The following is a 23,012-nucleotide window of genomic DNA, read 5'->3' on the forward strand; positions in this document are numbered from 1 at the left end:
CTCCATTTCTGTCTTTTGCAAAGCTTTATATAGGTATATGATACCTGGATGTACTGTAGTTCATAAGAAACTGGTGATATATGAAAAGATCAAATGAATCCTACCATGGCCTACATTTAGAATGGTGTTGTCTGTGCATTCTAAGCCTGAACATACAAGGTCAAGTTTTAAGAAGAAATAACGAGATTAAATTCTAACAATGGATTTATTTTTGAGGTAGAAGGCCCAGTTAATCCACCTAGCCTTTCTAGGTAGTCTGTAGAAACTTCAGCCTGATATTCTAGTGAGCCACTGTTAGTCGCTACTGCCAATACTGGGCTAGACTCACCAGTGATCTGAGTTGGTGTAAGGCAGCATCTTATGCTTCTGCTCCAACTGGAACTGTGTGTGTACCTGTGGTTTTCTATACTGAGAAAACAAACAGCAGATTTACAGGCATCACAGGGATTGATATATACAGTGGATGTATGGCAACTTTACTGGCTTAAAACACGTAACTTTCACGTCAGCTGAATCAAGTGAGAGCCAAAGGGATGTGTGAGGTTCCCATACATTATTTCTAACTAGCAAAGGTATTAGGCAAAATATGGCAGCCACCTGAGGCAACAGATTTTGATGCTATGAAAAACTAACAAGCCATTTTTTACTTGTTAATTGAGAATTGTTGCACATCTGCTGATTTAGAGATGAGGTTCCTGAAGATTGTTCTGTCTCATATTGCCAAAAGAACCTGGTTGGCATGGGTCCTCTACATCTTAGAGAGTGTCATTTGCTGTTCTGCCTCAGGCAGCATCAACTTTTTGGCCAGTCTTATTTCTTACACAACCTTGTTGTAAGATTCTTTGTATTTAAAGCTTGACTAGAATACTTTCTATCCATTTTCTATTAATCTTTAAATGCAGACAAGAAACCGTTTTGAAGGCACACGATCTGAAGTTGAATCCTTGATGAAGAAAATGAAGGAGAATCCTCATGAGCACAAAAACATTAGCCCTTTCACCATGGAGGGTTACCTCTATGTTCAGGAGAAGCGTAAGTACCTTTATGCTTATTTCAAATAGCTTCTCTGCTCTTATCTCCTTGAATTGACTTCAAAGCTTTGGGGATTTTTTTTTCAGTCAAGAAAATGGATGGCTGATGCAATTAGTCAGAACGTCTGGAAAGGGTAGCTCCTTAAAGAAAGAATGATTCAACTATTTCTTACTTTTTCAATTATTTTTAATGACACCAAGTTTTCTTATAGTATATGCGAAATCTCTAGGGAAATAATATGGAAAACTGTTTAATATCTTCATATCTTTCTTATAAACCCTACAACATTTTTTTGGCTAGGTTGGGGAATATTTCTAAAACAGGGAGAGGGAACATGTGACCCTATAGATATTGCTGCAGTACAGCTGTTAGCATCCATCCCCATTAGCTGTAGTCCCAGTCTACTAGAAGATGCAGCAGCATCAGAAGAGCCATAGGTTCCTGATTACAGTAAAGAAGAACATGCATCAAGCAAATGAATTTGATTAATGTATAAGAGAAATAGAAATTATGTAACTGAAACAGATTTTACTTTTTTGTTCTTCTAATTAATCTGCTGGAGCATGTTTACACTTGCAGAAGAATTGTTATGTTCTTGAGCACCAGCTTTCAACCACATTGACTGCAGCCAGCTTACAGTTTCTTGCTATTTCTGTCCTGACTGTAATTAGCAAGAATAAAATAAGATCCTTATGGAAATTACATTTCAGAAGAGGTCTACAAAATTTAATTGAAGTTCTAAGTAGATAGTCTGGATTGTATTTTTGAAATAAGATCAACGCCTGTATCCAGAAGGTTATTATGTAGAGAAGAGCTGCACTGGATATCAAAGAGGAAACTCTGTTCTTTTCATTCTGTCTAATATCAGGTTGAGGATTGCTGTTAATAGACAGTGTACTACCTTCAAGGAAGACTAACATTTTTCCTGATAAGATTTTAATTTGTTTTTTAACCTACACCGAATTCCATTTTGCATCTTCTATACCTTTCTTCCAGACTTTTTTTCCCCCTTTGGATGTTCTATTCAGATTTACTACAAAAAGATTATAAATTATAGAAGTATTCCCTTTTGTTTTCAAGGGCTGAAATATACACAGTAATTCAAATAAGGGTAAATGATTTTTGTGCATCTCCTAAATTCGGTATGTTGGATATAACAAATTGTACCCTATGCAGTCAGTTTGTTTCCATCCTTATGTTAAGGTGTGCATTCCATTATAATTAGCTTGCATTTATATCATACTAAAATATACAATTCATTTCAATTATGACTAGGTCATTTTGGGACATCCTGGGTGAAGCATTACTGCACATATCAGAGTGAATCCAAACGAATAACAATGGTGCCATTTGACCAGAAGTCTGGTGGAAAGGGGGTGAGTAGAAATGCAGATAATCTGTCATGAGGATAATTCTAGGGTTATGATTACTTTCATTTATAGCTAAAATAAAATAGGTTAGTTTAAAATGGAGTTGGCCAAAGCTACTAACTGCATGAAGTGCTGTAATTGTGTTATAGTGTCACTTCATATCTTTCTGAACATAGTGTTTAGATGGTATGCTGAATCTGGATTACATGTTCACATCTCCCCTTTTATAAATAGCGTTTTCCAGTACACTTAAATAGGGTTATTGTTTCTTCAAGATGTGAAGGAATACATTGGTTTTCTAGGCACAGACAAAAAATTCATTCAATTTTCACTGCATATGAATTAATTGTATTTGCATCTCCATAACTTACAGGGGAACAAGAATGTGCTGAAATCTGCTGTTCTGAATATTAGGACAGAGTTCACAACTTAAAAGAGTACATAATTGTGCATATCAGATAAAAGGGTGCCTTTTTGCTAACTATAATGTTAACAAGGCTTCCAGTTTATTTTTAATAAAATGTTATTTGCACCATTTCTCTTACCATTTTGATCTGCATATGTGATGTGCATGTAGGTATATATGTAATGACAACCTATGGACCTGTGTGTGTGTATATATATATAAAGTCATGCATCTGTGCACATGCATGATGTTGAAAAAGTAGAATCAAACTGTCTCAGTTTGGCTTCCACACATTCTTCATTGAACACAGGCGGTATCCTAGAAAATAACTTTCCTTGACAAAAGTTAACAAAACTTACTTGAAATAAGAGGGCTTCACATATAAAGCTTTCAAGTGTTTAAAATAAAGATTCCAACATAGTAATTCATTTCCTAGAGAGGCTTGTTGCAATTAACATAACACCAGGAAGATGTCTCAAGACACCTGCTGCTTATATGGGTTTCATTTCTTAAAGGGATGAGATGAATTATTATATTCACTTTGTTTTGCCCTGCAGCCTTTTACTTGTCTGCATTTGAAATGGAAATACTTCTAGATCTATAAATATCTGCAGGTACTATGTTTGAAATAGCCTTCCTGTTATTCTTACTAGGTCAAGTCATTTCCTGTAGCAAAGTCATTGCTTGACATACCCCAATTAATAGCCTTTCACAAATATCACTTCAGTAATGGAATACAAACATATTCATTCATTCATTCATTCATTCATTCATTCATTCATTCATTCATTCATTCATTCAATTTCTATGGCCACAGACAAGTGACTCTAGGTGGCAAACAAGGATAAAATCAGGTAAAACCAAGTAGAACGAAATACAAAAATAAGTTTATATAGCAGCTGAGAAAAATTGCAACTGTAGATGTTAATATAACCAGGAAACGGGGCCCTTAACACACTTGGGGCCCAGGCCCAGGTACATAACCAGGTCCTCAAGGCCTTATGAAAGGCCAACAGGCTTGGGGCCATCCTAATCTCTGGAGGGAGAATGTTCCAGAGGGCAGGGGCTACAGCAGAGAAGGCACATCACCATTTCTTGGCTGACAGGACCTGTAGCATACCAAATTTGGCAGACACAATTGGATGGGTAGAAACATCTGGGAGAAGGCAGTCCCTCAGGTAGCCTAGTCCCAAGCCATGAAGGACTTTAAAGGTGACAACCAGCACCTTGAACTGCACCCAGAAACACATTGGCAAGCAATGCAGCTCACGAAGTACTGGTGTTACATATGTCGAATATCCAACACTTTACTACCCGTGCAGCTGTGTTTTGCACCAGCTGAAGCTTCCAAATGCTCTTCAAGGGCAGCCCCATGTAGAGTGCATTGCAATAATCCAAACAAGAGGTCACAAGGGCATGAGTGACTGTGAGCAAAGCCTTCTGGTCCAGGAATAAGTGCAACTGGTGCACAACCCGAATGGGTGCAAAGGCCTTCCTAGCCATAGCTGCCACCTGATCTTCTAGCAGGAGCCATGAGTCCAAGAGGACCCCTCAGACTGTGCATTGGGTCCATCTGAGGCAGTGCCACCCCATCCAGGACCAAAGGTGGAAAAACCTTGTCACCAGAAGGCCCAAATATGCAAAGCCACTCATTCTTGCTTGGGTTGAGTTGAAGTCCACTGCGCCCGATCCAGGCCCCTACAGCCTCCAGGCACTGGGACAGGACATCCACGGCATCACTCCGGCAGCCTGGGATAGAGATATAAAGCTGGGTATCTTCAGCATATTGATGATACCTCACCCCAAACCGTTGGATCACCTCATCCAATGGCCTCATGTAGATATTAAATTAAAGAGGACCAAGCCCTGCGACACCCCGCAAAGTAGGGGCCATGGGCAGGACATCTCCCCCCATCAACACTGACTGGAACTGACCCTGGAAGAAGGAGAACCAGTGCAACACAGTGCTGCCCACCCTCAACTCCTGAAGCCAGTCCAGAATGATACCATGATCGATGGTATTGAAGGCTGATGAGAAGTCAAGAAGAGCAAGGATGGATGCACTATCCCCATCCTGCTCCAACCAGAGGTCATCCAAGAGCATGACCAATGCCATCTTAGTCCCATAACCTGCCCTGAATCCTAACTGAAAGGGGTCCAGATCTGCTTCATCCAGGGTCCTCTGAAGCTGCCATGCGACCACTTTCTCCACAACCTTCCTTAAAAAGAGGGTGTTGGAGACTGGATAAAACCTGTCCAGACTAGTTGCATCGAGTGATGGCCCCTTGAGAAGAGGGCACACCACAGTCTCTTTAAGAGCTGAAGGGACACCCCCTCCCTCATGGAAGAAGTAACCATGACCCAGACCCAATAATGTGTCCTCTCCTGGGCAGCCTTGACCAGTTAGGAGGGGCATGGATATAACACAGCAGTGGCCAAACTAACAGCTACAAGAGCCCTGTCCACTTCCTCAGGTTCATTGGGATTGAACCCCCAGATAACCGTGCAAGACTCCGGCCCCATAACCTCCACTGATTCTGCTTTAAGGCTGGAGTCCAATGGAGAGCGAATACAAGCAATTTTATCCACTAGATGTGCAGCATATGCCTCACGGAGACCCTATACTGTAGGTGAATCCCAGTGTTATTCCCTCCAAGGAGGGACTGTTTTCGGGCCTTTTGGCTGTAAAATAACTTAATAATAGTAACAGTGCCGCTGGGCAGCTATCTGTGGATGCAATAAGGGCGGAGAAATACTTACGTCTCGCCACCCTTACCGCCATGAGGTAGGCTCTAATAGCTGCTCTAGCTTGTGTTCGCTTGCCTTTGCTCTTTGTCGTTTGCCAGCAGCACTCTAGGCGTCTCTGCGCCCTCCTTAGCTCCCTTAGCTCTTCCATATACCACTGTTATGGACATTGCTGATGAAGGAGAGGGGGGCCCTCTCCTGGGGGAAAAGAGCATGCACAGCACTGAATCTCTTTCCCTCCCAATCAAGAGGTCCAGAAAGGACCCACCTTAGCCTTCTGGGCTTTCCTGGTAGGGTTTGCTGGTGCCTTCTCAGTTTGGCTGGATTCTGCACAGTAGAGTAGAACAATAAACACTAGAGCTCAGTCTTCTGATCTCAGCGTGGTTCTTCGCTCTATATCCTGACAACCACAGAGAATTCTGGGAACCAGGGGTGCGGAGAGGCCACTCAGGCACGATCTGGTCCAAAGCCGCAGCCACTCTCCCATTCCTAGTGTCCACCAATTCTTATTGATAGTCTTCCTAGGGCATTTCTGCTTGGACTGTGATTCATGGTCTGGGAATATTTATTTCATTTTGTGGCACTTCCCTATCAGTGTAACTTTTAGATGCCATTTGTAGCTTCTCATTTGCCAGGTCTTTCTAAGAATCTCTGAACTGAACTAAAGCCAACAACAGAAGTGGAACATTGCCTGATAAGTGATTGAGCAGATCTAGTTTCCTTTCTGTGGGTTGGACGACAATCAGAACTAGATTGGTAATTGGTAAGACTGGCACTTGGATTTCCAGCAATTGAAAGACAACATTGTGATTTGCATAATCAGGGGTAAAAGAACACAGTCCATTAGAAATATTATGTTCATCTCAGATGAACCTTTCTATGCCATGATTGTAATTACTGAAAAAGGGAAGAATCCTAACAGGGCAGAGGGGAAAAACAACAACAACTGTTTGATTGTCTTTCTAAGCAAAGTGATTTATAGAGTTTTTAAATGGTTATAGTTTACAGGTGCAGTTAAAAACAAATGTTGATAGTACCTTTAAAGCATGAAGGTGACTCAGCCCAGAGTCCCCTTTTTGGGACAGATGGGCGGTGATAGAAATTTGAAGAATAAATAAAAAAATAAAATGTGCTTCTACACATCTGTTTCATGAAACTATAATGTTGGACACTACCGTAGATGGTTTGTAAAGAATGGCATAGAAAGATTGATGGAGGATTCAGTGTTGGAGAGGATATGCCATTGTAGGCCAATGCTGGGAGCCCATGCAAAAGAATTACTGTCTAGTTTTGCTCTGGCCTGGCTGAACAGGTTATCACTCTGAGGCAAGATTTTAGATTAGATAAAGCTTTGCTCTGATCTGCCAGGGCTGTCTTATGTTCTTATCTGTTCGAAGATTGATAGATTTAACTAAGGTTTATGTTTCTCATTTTGCAAAGGGAATCTTATGGGATTTACAAATACTTACTTTTCTTTACTAGTTAGTTTTAATTGATAATCCACATTGGGTGAAATATTACTTTCAAAATTAATGCCTCTGGCATTGGAAGCAAGGTTGTTAACAGGTAGGATTTAAAAAAGAAAAAGAAAGAATTGGCCTAATATGTGATTTTGATATCCTGCCAGGGAGAAGACGAAGCTATTATCCTCAAATCTTGCACTCGACGGAAGACTGATTCCATAGAGAAGAGATTCTGCTTTGACGTAGAAGCTGTGGATCGGTGAGTTTGTTTGTTTATATATTAGATTTATATCCCACCTTTTATTCAGGAGCTCAGTGCGGCATATATAGCACTTTAGGTTGAGTCTGCCTTTTGCCATCTATAGAAGCAGAAATAAACTACTTACAAGGCATACTTCTGCACAACACCCATGTGGCTTCATCAAAGTGCAGATCCACCCAATTGAATAAACAGGAACATCACAACCAACCCAAAGTATAACCCTCCCTTACATCAAAGGAGTTTCAGAGTTCACCAGCAGGCTACTTTAACCTTTTGGAATAAATGCAGCATGCAAGCCAACAAAATCCATGAAAACATTCTGTGCAACCTGGAGATATAGTACCAAATGAAGACAAATCAGGAGTCATATCCAAAAGTCAGTAAACACTACTACAACGTACTACAAAGTGTCAGTAAACACTATTACAAAGAGTCAAATTCAAAGTCAGTAAACACTACTACATAGGACAAAGAGGTGGAAGTCTAACAGAATATATCTGTAAGCACCAGCTAGCAGTCACAAGACACAATCTCTATAGAGAGAAGCTAGAACATACTTCAAGTGGGAAACAGTAGAATTTTAGAACAGTCCAGGATGAAAAGTGCAAGAGGATTCTTAGAAGCATTACAGAGATTTAAACCTTTATGGAACTATCAAAAATTAGAAAGACTTCATTCATACTTTGATTTGAGAACTCTATTGCAAATCTGAGGAATGTGAAATCTAAAGGATAATTGTCTTCTAGTCCATATACAGTAGTTTAAGAGACAGGGGTCATGTCAGTTTGTACTGGAATTCTCAAAGGATAATTCCACAGATTATCCTTAATTTTTCTATAGAGTTTTCTGGTATTTAAAAAATGTATCCTGTATTTTACCTCAGTAACATTAAGGCAGCCTTATAAAAATAGGTCATTATTGTTCCAGTATTGGTGAATGGGAGATAGATAAATAACAATTTTTAATGAATCAGTATGGTAATATGAAACTGCATTCAGCACTTTATCTCATAAAACATAGAGATTCTAATTGTAATTGTGGCTAGATTTATTTCTATTGGCAGTCATATGTCTTCTCATGACCATTATAATGTTAAATATGTTGCCACTTAAATATGACTGTCTCTGATTTAGACATTCAATTTAGCAATATTTACACTTAAACCAAATGTAAGTTTAAATTGTGCCTTTTAAAACAGAAGAGCTTGTAGCTGACAGTAAGAATATGCAAACTGTTTTTCATTTGAAGTATTTAAGCTTGAAATACTGAGTTTCAAGTTAGGATGATTGGAGTTTGAAGCAGGTTGTTCCAGACAGCCAGGAGAATGTTTCATATTTAAACAGTTCAATTTTGAGTTTGGAACAGGAGTTTTGGAACAGGTATTTGAAATGGGGCATTTTGAGCTTGACCATTTCCAGAACGGTCAGAACTACCCATTTTGAACTCAGAGGCTTTTCAGTTCTGACCATTTTGCATATTCCTGGTTCACAGTGAATAAATGCAGATGGTTCGGTATTTTTGGTAATGTGTAAGATTTGATAATGAAAGGTCTACAGTTAAGAGAGATTAAACTGCTTAACAGGAAACTGTGAATTAATCCACTTGAAAATAAGACAAACATATTTTGATTATATATTTAAGCCTACATAACCCCATGAAAACAAAATGTAAATCCATGTATAAGAAGAATTAAAAGAAATTAATATTTCAGAATATAACTTTCAGTTTCATGAAAGGTTGCTTAGTTTGTACTGCATATCTGAGCATGCCATGTGGTTTGTTTTTGCATGTATCAGTTTGTTTCCTTGAGATCTGTCTACACGAATGTCTTTAAAGAAGGGACCTTTGCATGTACATTTGGAATCCAAAACATAACTTTGAATTTTGTTCTGTTGATGTGAACATTGGGAAAGAGGGCTGCACCTGGAAATCAGGGTTAAGGTCTTGGGAATAGCTAGATCAGACATACAACTGCAGGGGCAACCTGCTTTGAGTGATCCTGTTCCCCACTAGAGTAAAATGTACAAACAATGTATGAAATTGCTTAAATTAGGACAAACCGGCACCAATGAATGTTGTTATGTAAAAATAATATATTTTATATAATTAACATACATCAACCGCAAAAATATTTTTTTTTGACCAAAAAGTATCAATAGAATTAGCTGTTCAGTACAAAAAAACCCTAACTGATTACCTGCTAACTGGAATATATCTGTATTAATAAGGGAAAAAAAGGTGATTTGTTGACTCTGATATACGTAGAACAGGAATACTTACGTTAGAACAGGAATACTTACGTTTTCTCTCTTATTTTGCCCTTGAAACCTGTTATTTCAGGCTCAATCTTTTTCCTTTCAATGTCACGAGTTTTATATTGATGCTTTCCTCCAACCCAAGTCTAGTTGCCAATTACGTGCCCCAAACAGGTGCAGCCAATAGTGGAGGGGGAAAAAAGAGCTGACATATTTTCTTCTCTCCCAGGGTGGGTGATTCTAGATATATGGACTGAAAAGGCAGTAGGTTCTATATTAATTGTTTCAGGGTTCTTTATCGTGAGAACTTTTTCCAGAAACAGAAAATGTGGAGAGAGGCAGTACAGTATGTCTCGGTTTGGGGGAAAGAGCATCATAAACAAAGAAATAGTAAATGTAATGGCTGTGATTTTGGGGGAGTGGGGGGGGGGATAATTTTACTCTTCTGACTGTACTGAAAATCAGGATTGAGGAGCATGATCAACAATTCTAGCGGTCAATAAAAGGTACATGTCCATTTCTTCAATGTTATTTTAACTGTAATTGATCCATAGGAAATCAAATGTGAACATTCTGTTTAAATGATTCCCTTTTTAGTTAACTACCCTGATAGTATTTCTGATATAGTGTTTCTTTGCTAAAGACACACACACACACACACACACACACACACTTTCTTAACAATTGCTTAGGAATTATACTTGAACACTGATGGAAAAATAATGGGCTCTTTATGTTAGCTAAATCTGCTTAATATAAAGTGACTACTATTTCTCCATCAATGTTCAAGTTTTATTCAAGGACACTACAACAGTAGTTATATTTGTGGTCATATAGAAGAGAGTCAAAAGAGTTCATCATGAGGAATTTTTACTGCAGCAGTGGAATTTGTCACCCTGCTGAAAACAGAACAAGAATTCATTTTGACATTCTTTGCCAATCATTTTTCTAGCTTCCTGACGTGCATCCAAATGTGCCTTGTGTACAAATATGAACTGAGGGAAAGGGTAAAATGAATAAGAATTGCAAAAAGAATAGGTGAAGTGAGAACCGATGGAATCAGGCGAGGGAACAGAGACCATTTGTTTTAATTTCTCTGTTTTCGATTACACACTGACAAGTTGATGATGCTGTGAGGCATTAAGCAGATGGCACCAGTGATGCTTTGTTACCTCTCAGCACTAATAACATAAAATCCTCTTACTTGCGCTGTTTCAAAAGACTGTAGCTAATGAACCTGGCAGTGACACCAGAGTCCTATCCAGGTGTGTTTTGTGCATCTAATCTCAACATGTGAGCAGCAGTTAGCCTGCACCAAGTAATTCTGCCCCCAGTATCACATGGGTCAAGCAAATTTGCTCCCTTGTATCCAGTTACAAAGCTCAAAATCACAACTCCCGGAACCCTGTGGGATCATGGTTTCATAATGGTTTCATAATGAATGGATAAGTTATATGAAACTAGACGTGTGAGCCTCAAAAGGCTTGGGCCTGCTAAGAACTTGGATAGAATACCAGGGCTGGAAGCTAGTCTGTAGGTTTAAAAAAAATGACAAACAAATATTGGGAGAAGGCAATGGCAACTCCTTCTGTACTGTTGTCAGAAAAACTGCAAGGATGTACCCATGAAGTCACCAGGAGCCGAGCTTAACTTGGAGTAGATTTTATATACGTAAAAGTTGTGCATCTCAAGCTGTATGCTGTGACCACCAAAGACAGGGCTGGTCAGCATGCATGATGAAGAGGTACAGTGTCTTCACAGGGTCCCATTTCTCATCCTTTGCAAGTCAAGACTCCCTCAAATCAAACAGAATAGAATTGCACCCATAAACACTTATTGATTCAATGCCTATTTAATCTCTAATCCTCTTAACCACAAAGTAGCCACAATGCTTGAAAACACTGTTTTCAGTCTCACCAAACTGAATTCTGACTACTTATCAGTTTTGCTTTGTGTATCTGACATTTTGTTTGCAGAAACAGTAGTAGCAGCAGCCATAAGGCAAGTTGTAGATACCCATTTATCATATTTTTTTTAGTTTTCTACCTGTTTTTAAGTTGACCAATTAAAATGTTCTTGTGAATGTATTTTGTCTGAGCGAAGGGTTAAAGCAGATATGATGAAGCAGGATTACGTCCTGAACTTGGAAAGTCTTATCATAGCTAAGCATATGACCCAAACTACATTCTTTTTCTGTGTCTGAAGATGAGCTGGGAATGGGACAAGTATGCAAAAAGAAGATACATTGGTTGTATCAACAGATCCATTTTCTTGCATATAGTTGCATACTTAACAGAATGGTGAACTGCAATGTATACGTTAGTCATTCTATACAGGCCAAAGCGAGATGGTAAAAGAATGCAAACCTTACCAATTATATCATCTCCATAAATACATGTGTATTGCCTTCCCCTAACTGACCCTGCATAGCTTATATATGGTATTTTCTTTCTGGGAAAAAAACCCTTAATACGACAGATTCCTTGAACTGTTGTTTCAATAGTCTTAAAATCTTGCTGAGAAAGTATTTTATGTCCTCAGTGAAATTTTATGTTATGAAATGTTATACAGCCAAATAAACCATTTTGGATTGAAAGGTCTGCTTATTTTGCAGCCTGTAGGTGGCAGCTGTGTCTGCTTTATTAGCTTTTAATTCAACTGGAAAATAAATATTGATAGAGATACTGTATATAAGAAAACCACCGTTGATGTTAAATAGAAATACATGGTAAAATTAAATTGGGCAGAAGCTTGGGTAGTTTTATTGCTTTTCATTCTGCTTTTGAAAATCAATGTGAAATCATTTTTTACCATCATTTTCTCAGCAAATAGTATTACTAAATCTATGCAATAATTATGTTTCTGAATTATCCTATTGATGAATAGCAAGCGTATTACATTCTCATCCTTCAGAATATTATTTATGGGAGGCTTGTTCAGGACATGTGTAATATTTTCTGCATGATTGTTTTTATGAAATAACTCTCTAGCTCCATCAAAGAATATAAGGTAGAAGCAGAATCACAGATCCCTAATGCAACTCCAATTGCGTTTTATTCACCACTTCTAGCCCACTGCTTTTCGCTTCCGTAAGTAGCAGTATTTGGGCATATAGGATTGTGGAAACGGGATGGTATCGGTCCTCCACCAGACAGATTGCTAGGTCATGCTCTTTTTGAGTTGTCCTTATTTATAGATCATGTATTTTGCTACTAGCCACGTTTAGCCCAAGATTTATCTTTCCATAAAGCCCAGTTTAGAAAAAAACGAAGATGCCTTTCTGTTGCAGTGACATGTACCATAGACTCCTTTTGATGTGCTAAACTTGGATGGACTGCTCTTAAAGCTGGCAATCCATGATCTACCCCATAAAGGTGCAGTGTTAAAATTCCAGAAGTGACAGGGATCTAGGGAAGCAGGTAAGTGGACAAAATATGTAATTTAGATGACAAAGGATTGAGTAAAGAATATAATGTGATTGTCTTAAGTCCCCATGTAAAATCTGGAAATGGCAAGTACAAACATCGGCTCCTGATTTTTCACATCTTCTGTTCTTCCCCCAAATCTCATGGGAATCAATTTGTTCAATATGAGGAGTGGGAAGATAGAGAATTTGATAGAACTACTTAAAATAGTTATCCTGTTACTCTTGAATGTTAAGTTTTAAGAATGATATATAACTATTTTATTTAAAAGCAAGGAATTCTTCTCAATAATATGGGGAATTCTTACATTAAGCAACACAGGTTCTCTGGAAGAAAGATTTGGAGTCTGAACCTGAGTTGTGCAACACTTTGGATTCAACGTAAAAAGTGCTTTGGGACATACAGGGACAACTCCTTAAAGCACCTGTGCTTTTACTGGAATGGTGTTGCTGCTCTTCACAGCTCCAAAGCACCTTCATATCCAAGAAGCTACACAGCCCTAGCGATAAATCATATTGGATCTATTTGTGGCATAGAATTTCTTTAAAATTTATTTGAACAAGTTATCAAGAACTGGCCATGAAGATAATTCAGAGCTATTTAAAAATGTGGGAAATTGCTTTGACCAAAAAATTGAAAAAGGATTTTGAAAAATTCAAGTTAAGGAAATATTTTCCAAATATAATTCGTAACAATGTTCATTGGTTAAATTAACAATGTTTTTCCTAATAGACTGCCTTTAACTGTATAAATGTCATTCTGGAGAGAACAATATGGAAGTTTAAAATATATTTCTATTTAAAGTTACCTCTAAGTCTTTTATTTCTTTGTTAGCTTTTGGTTTTGTTTCTAGTGTATTGGTCTTGTTTATCTTCATAGTTCTTTTTAGTGTATGGCTTAAGGTTTTGCTTCATCATTTAAAAAATCAAACAAAACCACAGTGTATCATGAGGCCTCTGCATTGCCCATACAGATTGATTATGTTGAACTAGCGGGCTCGTTTTGTTTTAATCCCATCTTACCTGCAGTGTTTCAGCTTTGTTTATATATTCATTTTTCTCCTTCTCTTGGATGAGCTCTGTGCTGGTCAAATGCAATACAACCTGTACTTGTTCTTGTGCTGGGTCACATTTCCAGTGACCTTTATAGATGAACAAAATCTTGAAATTATCATGTTATGGCTAATGCTAAGTAAATTTAAGGCTTATATTCCCCCTCTGTTTTTACACTGTTTTGTAGAGAGGTTCAAGTGGTGATCCCCAAATGTGGCTTGTTTCTCATGAGTAGTGAACTTGTTGGTGAATGGTCAGAACAGCACTGGATCATAAAAATAAATCTGGGATGAAAGGGAAAGAAAACACGGGCTTCTAACTAACCATAAACTTGAAATAGTACACTTGTAGCTAGCTTAGAAACTATTTGTTTAAAGTTTCCCGCAGCACAAAAGCAAGTTGAATGATACTTGTACTTCTATGCATTTCTGTATTATAGTTTCCAGCATTCAGACAGTGCAGATAGTATTAATGGAATACATTGCATGGGCTTTGCCCTTCTGTCCTCTCTTCCTTCTTTTATAGGTGTAGCTAAGATGGAAGTTGCATCTTTTCCTAACCTGGTGACCCAAGACAGAGACGACTTATATATTCATTGTGCCTAGGTTATGTTGCCTTGAAATGTATACAGTTGTATTTGCAAAATTTCGGGAGGACACTCACCTGGAGAAGATGTATAAATGCTAATTCATAAGCTTAAGCTGTTTTCTTAAAAAGAAAAAAATCACCAAAGTTTTGAACCAGGATGCTGCTTTTTTTTTTTTTTTTTTTTTTTAGGAATTTTTAGTTCCAATGATTTGGACTTTTTGGAAAAACAAAAGGTGGAATAATAGTACTTCTTGGGTTATAAACCAGTGACCTTCCTTTTCGGGACAAGATAGGAGGGGGTGGGAGGCTCTCACTTGGTTACTACCTTTTCTATATCTAGTTATGCCATCCAGACACTTTCTTCTACAGTGCTTTCAGAAGTTTAGAAGCTTGGTGGTGAAGCTTAACATTGCTCTTTTGCTTTGTAGAATTAGTATAACATTTGACTGGAATAAATAGAGACATGTTGGAAGTCTTTTTCAGGCAAAAGGAGAGGTCTGATTTCACTCACTCACTCACTCACTCACTCACTCACTCACTCACTCACTCACTCTATATGGCTGCCTATTTGCCAAGCAACTCTTTGACTCTATTCAAAGATGTTTCCAAGTTTTCTAAAAACATAGTCACAGTCTTTATACAATTACAGTTACCTGTTTGTACAGTCTGTTATGATTGATCTGTCCTATTAATTGTAGAGTGCATACTGTTAGCACACTAAGTAAGTTGCTTGGTGTAACTTGTGTATTAACAAGATTCCCAACCCATGTCTTTTTTTTAAATTAAATTCCTTTGTAGAAACAGTACAATGAAAATGAAATATGGATTGAAAGAGAGCTGGTGGCTCCTTCAGAATCTTTATCTTTAATTATAAGAACAAAAACCCGTTGCTTCTGTGCATGTTTACCTTCAAATAAAAACAGATTTGTTAAGCTAGGACATTCAACAGAGATTTGTCCTGCTTTAATTTTAGAACATGAGAAGGATCATGCTAGATTAGACCAAAGACCTAGGCAGCCCATTGCTCTGTTTTCAGCATAGTGAGCCAAATCTCTTTAAAAAAACCCATATGAAAAAACAAACCGGCAATGGCAAATTTAATTTTTCAGTGCAGTATTCCAGATAAGCTGAAAATTAGGGGGTTTGCTGAACAAATATTTTTGAGAATGCTATTTCTGTAGTTTTTAGGTTATTTTCTATGGAAAGAGATTAGCAAAAATAACATCTATTAAGTCTGGTTAAATTACATCTGTATGTCATGCAAGCTGAAATGGTTTGTGTTCTTTCCTGGATAAACTTTTATGGACATAATTGTGATTCCCTGATTGGCAGTTTCTAAGCTTATTGACGTTTGAATTCTTATTCTCCTTTTCTGTTGCTGTTGGGGCAGAAGTGAAATGTCAGTTTCTGTGATATATGTCAATTTTCTAATGGCTGTGGGGCCCATTGATATGCCAATAATCCAGAATCGGCTTCATTGCAGTTTTCATTTCATTTCAGACATTTTTATGCATTGATTGCACAGATTCTTGCAATAGTTAGCAGTGCCAAATATTTGTAGGCAGAAGACTCTGTTGATGACTCGTAAGTCTTTGAGAAATATCATGTGGCTATTCATCTTTCTTTCAAATTTTCATTAAAGGTACAAAATACAGTAAAATTAACATTAAACATTAACTTTCCCCAGAGGAGAAATATGACAGTAAGCCTTATAGCACAGCCATTGACAATGCAGAAGAGCATACACTGTTATTTATCACATGGCACGTTCACATCGCAGTTCAACAGAATAAAAACACAGGAAATAAAATACAAGATGTAAAATATAGAGTATAAAATTATAGACATATGTCTAGATTACAAATATAATTTTTTGCTTCGTTTGTCACGGACAGGAAATAGGCGAAATCTCCGTTATAGGCTCTGTTTTGGCACTCTGTCACTATATGTTGGATAGTTTGTTTTTCAGCCCGACAGTCACAATTCAGTGATGTCATTTTGCTCCACTTATAAAGGAAATCAGCACATCTAACATGGCCCGTGCAGATTCTGTTCAATGTTGTCCTTATTTATTTTATTTATTTATCAAATTTGTCACCGCCCATCTCCTCTCACCAAAGGGACTCTGAGCGGTTTATGACAAGATAATCAATAAAACCATAAATATACAATAAAATTGCAATATACAAAAGTGCACCATATAAAACAATTACCAATAACAGGTAAATATAAATAAAGTCTAGATGGCTGTGACCTAATTCGGTCCTTGCATGGGAGGGGCACTTTAGGGCACTAGCCAACCCCAGACATAACTATTTTCCTCCCCGCCCCAGGCCAGGTGGCAGAGCCAGGTCTTCAAGTTCCTGCGGAAGGCCAGGAGTGATGGGGCTAGCCTCACCTCCCGGGGCAAGGTGTTCCAGAGGGCGGGAGCTACTGCAGAGAAGGCCCACCTCATGGACTCTGCCAGATGGAATTCTCTTACCAAAGGGTTGATGTAACGGAGAACAGACGGTCCCTCAGGTAGCCTGGCCCCATGCCATGTAGGGCTTTAAAGGTAACCAACACCTTGAATTGGACCTGGAAGCAGACTGGTACCCAATGCAGCTCACGCAGTAAAGGTGTTATATGTGCACTTCTAGGGGCACCAAAAATAGCCCGCATGGCTGCATTCTGGACCAGCTGTAGCTTCTGGATACTCTTCAAGGGTAGCCCCATGTAGAGCACATTGCAATAGTCAATATGGGAGATAACAAGGGCATGCATGAGCATTCGAAGGGCTTCCTGATCCAGGAAAGGGTGTAACTGGCACACAACATGAAGCTGCGCAAAGGCCCTTCTGGCCATGGCTGCCACCTGCTCTTCAAGCAGGAGCCATGAGTCCAGGAGGATCCCCAAGTTACGCACCGGGTCTGTCTGGGGCAGTGCAACCCCATCCAGGACCAAAGATGACAAAATCCTGGGTACGGAAGAGCCACTAACCCACAGCCACTCCGTTTTACCAGGGTTCAGCTGAAGCCTGTTCCTCATCCAGACCCCCACAGCCCCCAGGCACTGAGAGAGGGCAGTCACAGCATCACTTACCTCACCCGGGATGGAGATGTACAATTGAGTATCATCAGCATATTGATGATACCTCATCTTGTGGTGACGGATGATCTCACTCAGCAGTTTCATGTAGATGTTGAATAGGAGAGGAGAGAGAACTGAGTCCTGTGGCACCCCACAAAGAAGGGGCCGAGGGTTGGATCTCTCACTCCCTATCACCACCGACTGGGACTGGCCCTAGAGGAAGGAGGTGAACCAGTGCAAAACCATGCCGCCCACCCCCAACTCCCTGAGTCGCTCCAAAAGGATAACATGGTTGATGTTATCGAAAGCCACTGAGAGGTCAAGACGAGTGAGGACGGATGCACTGCCCCATCCTGCTCCAGCCAGAGATCATCCATAAGTACGACCAATGCCATTTCGATTCCATATCTGGGCCTGAAACCTGACTGAAAGGGGTCTAGATCATGTTGTCCATATCGCACAGGGCTGATCAAATCCAGATGGTTTCTCTGAGATCAGGGTAAGCTTCGACATTGTGGAGGACAATTTTCTAGCCAATACGGTTTCCACATATTGTGGATGTTGAAGTCATCTTCTACAAGTGATTTAGCAATTGAAATGGCTGGATGTCTGGATCTCAGCCTATTTCATTCCAGGCGGGTTACATCACTCAATATTGGCAGCTGGGGGTTATCAATAATCTACCATTACACTGTATTGATCTGTATAAGATCAGTACAGATGAATACAGGAAAAAATGGAGTCTAGAACTTGCTTTCTTATAACAGGGCTCTAGAGATGGAGAAGACTTATAGACATGTGAGATAAAGCGCAATTCATCCTTTGGAACCCTGTCAGCATGAACTACTTGTGATCTAATTCTTCTGCTGTTCTTTTTGATTTGATAGTACAATTCCAGTTACCAGTTGTGATCTTAATGGCTTGCAGCTATCCACCTCTCACAGAATCTTTTAAAGGTTCAGTTGTGAGATAGAATTAAAGTTTTAAAACATATTGAGATGTTAGTCAATTTACTCAAGCTGACTTTCCATTCCTTATCAATTTTGTAAGTGAGTTTTTCAGCTGTTCTCTTCCTTTCCATCAATCAGTACAGTGAAAAACTTGAAGGAAAGCATTATTTTTTGAGGTTTAGTTGCGGCAGATTAATTATTAACTTTGCATCAAAATATTTAATTGATTAACACCTCAAGTTTCATTTTATTATCAAAAATGTGTATTCCTCAGCATATTAGTTAGACTGCCACATCAATTTGAAGGAAGGTGGTAATGATACTTCAGACGGTTGGATGCTACTGCAACTGATGTGATCTGTAGAAATATGAAGATAGACTGTGACAGAAATGCAAAACCCGTCAATCTAATTAGAGTTTTCCTTAACCACTTTTTGTGACATTTCTGTTGTGTGATTGTTTTGGCAACCTGTTGTGCTCGTTCTTTTTTATTTGAATTACCTTCATGAATATTTGGAATGTGTTACTTGGAATGTTTCTTTCTTTCCAAAGAGATCTATTGAAGTGAAACAGGGGAGAAAATCAGTGATGTTCTAATTTGGTCTTTTTTTTTTTATGAACATAGTTTCCTTCCACTTGAGCTTGAGTTTGAACCATGGAAAGGTGCATTGTAGCAGCTTTTGTTGAGTTTGCTTGGTTTACCACCTCTTCTTTTCCTATTTCATATTTTTAAACCTGTTATTCACAACATCATTCCATTCATCTCTGCAGGCCTGGAGTGATTACAATGCAGGCACTTTCTGAAGAAGATCGAAGGCTGTGGATGGAAGCAATGGATGGCCGGGAACCGGTAAGCAAGAATCTTTATGAATAGGTATTAAGTAGAATACTCAAAAGAACATTTTCATGGTTTGGGTTGCAATTCTTTCTCATTGGATGTCCTATGGCAGTTCTGTAGTTTTTGCAGAAGAATCCTTTGAATCCTTTGGTAGATTCCTTGAGACAATATTCCATTTTCTTTGCAAGATAGCATGAAAGCTTTCCATATGAGTGTTGTTAAGAAAATTCAGAACATAGCTCAGAGTAGTTCAGATATTTGCCATAAATTTGCTGAAAAATATAGGAGAGAAAACCTGACATAATTATTAGACAAATAAACAAAATATATTTGTTCTTGAAGACTCTAAACGGTCACAGTAGGAATTAATGTCCTTGAAACTCCCTAATATCTTTAGGGCCATAGGCCACCCACTTATTCAAGTTTCTGAAGTCTATTTCTGTGGTTGGTTATTTTTTTTCCCAGAAATATCTCTTATGCTGCTTATTTGTGTGGAACTCTTAGGGTCTATTTCTAGAAATTGACTTTGGGTACTTGCACATAATTTCTTTTGATAATTGCCAGTTTCTATGATGTGTTGGGATACATTTGGGGATGTGATGAGAAGGCTCTGATATGCTTTGACCTGTTACTTTTGGGGCTTCTCTCCAGAATAACAACAACAATAAAGCCAAATACAAAACTCAGTCAAGAAAAATAGTCACAAAATGTTTGAACAGAGGTTCTGAAGATGGAATCTGTCACTCGACAAAGAACAGCAGCTAGTAGCATTGAGCCACGAAGGAAGGTGAAAGCACGGGCAGAGAAGATTCCAAGCCCTTGGCATCGACCACAACAATATGCATACGCATATGCATAAATGTATGTGGTTTGTGCCAAGTATTTGGGAATGGACCCTCCCTCTGCCCTTACTCCCATTTTTCCGTGGTTGACTCTGCTGAAAAGCAACTAAGCAGCCACAAATCATTGTTAATTGCCTGTTCAATGCTGGGAGGCATTTGTGAAACCTGAAGGAATGTCATCAGATGTTAACTCTGTGAGAAGGCTTCTCCAGAACCAGAAAACCACCAGATAGGCAAAGGGAGCTTATACAGAACTCCCAGCCTTGATACTTTGCACTGGGGTGGGAATGAGATATGGATGTGATTGGTAGAAGAGAGGGCAGGGGGAAGGAGGAAAAGGAGCCCTTTCACCACTGATACTATAACATAGTAAGTTTCAGACTGGCTGCTGTGTTGTTGTCATATTGGACTTTCATACAGCTCTAATACATCTACTGCAAGATGCATAGTATAGTGGAAGAACCCACAAACATACGAATGCCTGTTGGAGATGCAGCATATGTACTTCTTAGCGAGAACTCCCAATCTGAGCAGCTGGCAATCTGCTGAAAAAATGTTCAGCAGCCCTGCAGATGAAAAACCAGCAGTGGGGTGGAAAGGAATTCACGCTCTTAATGTTTAAAACTCCAGAGTGATTTACTAAGGAGAATCAAACCTTTCTCGGCATGATGCTAGCCTATATGCTAACTGTGCAAAAAAGTGTAATCATTTAAATGTAGTCCATATTTATTAATTTATATACAAAGGGGGAAAAGGAAAAAAGTTCTCTCTCCTGCCTTTTGTGCACAGTAAATTAACTAGGAACAGAAAATGCATTTAAATCAACTGATTGCTTTGAAACAAGTCAAAGAATGCTGTGCTTCTCCAATCAAGTTAATCTATGCCAAATGATTTTGATAATAATTGAGAATATAAAAGTTTATTCTTGTAATGTAAAATAATGTATAATCAGGTCTGGGTAAATATATTGCTATCTAAGGTAGACCAACAAATGGTACTTTCCCAAATTGAGGTATACCTTATAAATAGTGCCTTGAAGTACCCCTTCCACGCAAAGACTGAATGAGATCACAGCCATCTGGACTTTACTTTTATTCATATTATTAATGATATGTAATTTTTATAAGGCATCTCATCTATTTATTGTTTTAGTGAGTATTCTGTTGTAAACAGCCCAGAGTCCCTCCAGTGGGAAGAGATGGGCGGTGACAAATTTGATAAATACATACATACATACATACCTTATAACTGTTTTCCCTCCTTTCAGTAAAAGTAGAAAATTAATACTGGGTACAACAAATGACTTTAACTGCCAAAGACATCATTGTCATCTCTGCCTTGTGGTAGGTCAGCACTCTGCAAATTACAAATCCTCCTGAAAACTAAAGAGGTTGATGGGGAATAGGGCCATCAAAAACGTTAAGTTCTACTAAAAAAGAAAATAATGAAGAAGAGAATAAGCTATCTCCCTAGTCATCCAGTGGCTGACTTTTCTTAAACATCTGGCACCAATTGCACCTTGGAATCCTGATTCTGGTTTGGCTTGAATGTTTACTTCTTAACAGGATGTAGCCACTATATTCTTGTATAGAGTGTTAACTTTGGATGGATTGACTGTTTATCGTTTTGTATGTAGTTAGTTCTCTATTAACTAAACATTCATATCAAATAAATAAATATTCTGTGCGCCTGCCTTCTGGAACATCCTCCCTCCAGAAATTAGGATGTCCCTGACCCTGTTGGCCTTTCGTAAGGCCGTGAAGACCTGGCTTTGTGCCTGGGCCTGGGGCCTCGAGCGTGTGGATGGTCCCATCTCTTGGCTGTATTAACATCCATACATTGCTCACTTGGCAGCCATGTATATTTATTTTGTATTTATTCTATATTTTATATTTTAACTGTTTTAATTGTAATTGTTTTAATTGTTTTATAGTTTTATTGTTGTAAGCTGCCCAGAGTCACTCGCTGAGATGGGCGGCTATAGAAATCAAATAAATAAATAAATGGCTGCTTTTCATTTTCTTTGAACATTTAGGAAATTGTTTCAGTTATCTGAGATGTATGTATCAGATTTAAAGATCTCAAAAGGATAGAAACATTGAAAATTTGCAGAGGCATTATGTTTCTTTAAGGTTCCTGAATGCTGAGGTCTTTACTTAGATAGATAGATATAGATATATTTGCTCTATATCAGCATGCACAATCTCTTTCAGGCTCTCGAGAGGGCTGTACTTGGAACTAGGCAAGGAAGTCAGTGAAGCCAAGAGAAGAACTAAATTTATTTTTAATTTAAAATAAAATTAAAATTAATTAAATACCCCAATTATTTAGTGTTTGTCTCTTCTCTCTAATTAAAAAATATAGTTTAGTGGCAACCTTTTGGAGCAGTTCTGGAAGTCATATCCAAGATTTGGGGGAGGGGGGTTGTATTTTACCTTGGATTCTCAAGTTTTGCATATACAGAATGAGGCAGTCAGTGATACATTGGTTGAAAATAATGTGTTGCTTATTTAAATTGTACTCTCAATGAAAAAAAAAGAAAGATTCCAAATTGGCAATCAGGGCACAACAAGCTGCAGTTACTTTTATATGACTTTTATAAGTCTATGAAATAAAAGAATTGGAAAATAATTTCAGAACTTTCTGTGGCAGTTTGACTTTCCGTGGAAAATGCTGAAAATCTTTAAGGTACAAGAAATCAGGAGAGAAGCTGAT

At 38.5% G+C, this 23,012-nt stretch overlaps 1 protein-coding gene across 2 annotated transcripts in view; it reads left to right on the forward strand.

Annotated features, from left to right (window-relative positions):
• The window catches only part of ARHGAP26 (Rho GTPase activating protein 26), a 258,395-nt gene that overhangs the window by 95,648 nt on the left and 139,735 nt on the right, over positions 1-23,012 (forward strand). For both annotated transcript variants that reach the window (XM_063292357.1, XM_063292358.1), the window contains exons 8-11: positions 903-1,032; positions 2,308-2,408; positions 7,181-7,275; positions 19,389-19,467. In XM_063292357.1, coding sequence (XP_063148427.1) covers positions 903-1,032; positions 2,308-2,408; positions 7,181-7,275; positions 19,389-19,467 — 405 coding nt within the window. The remainder of the gene's footprint in view (positions 1-902; positions 1,033-2,307; positions 2,409-7,180; positions 7,276-19,388; positions 19,468-23,012) is intronic.

Source organism: Candoia aspera, chromosome 2 (genome assembly GCF_035149785.1).
Source record: "Candoia aspera isolate rCanAsp1 chromosome 2, rCanAsp1.hap2, whole genome shotgun sequence".
NCBI classification, from domain to species: Eukaryota; Metazoa; Chordata; class Lepidosauria; order Squamata; family Boidae; genus Candoia; species Candoia aspera.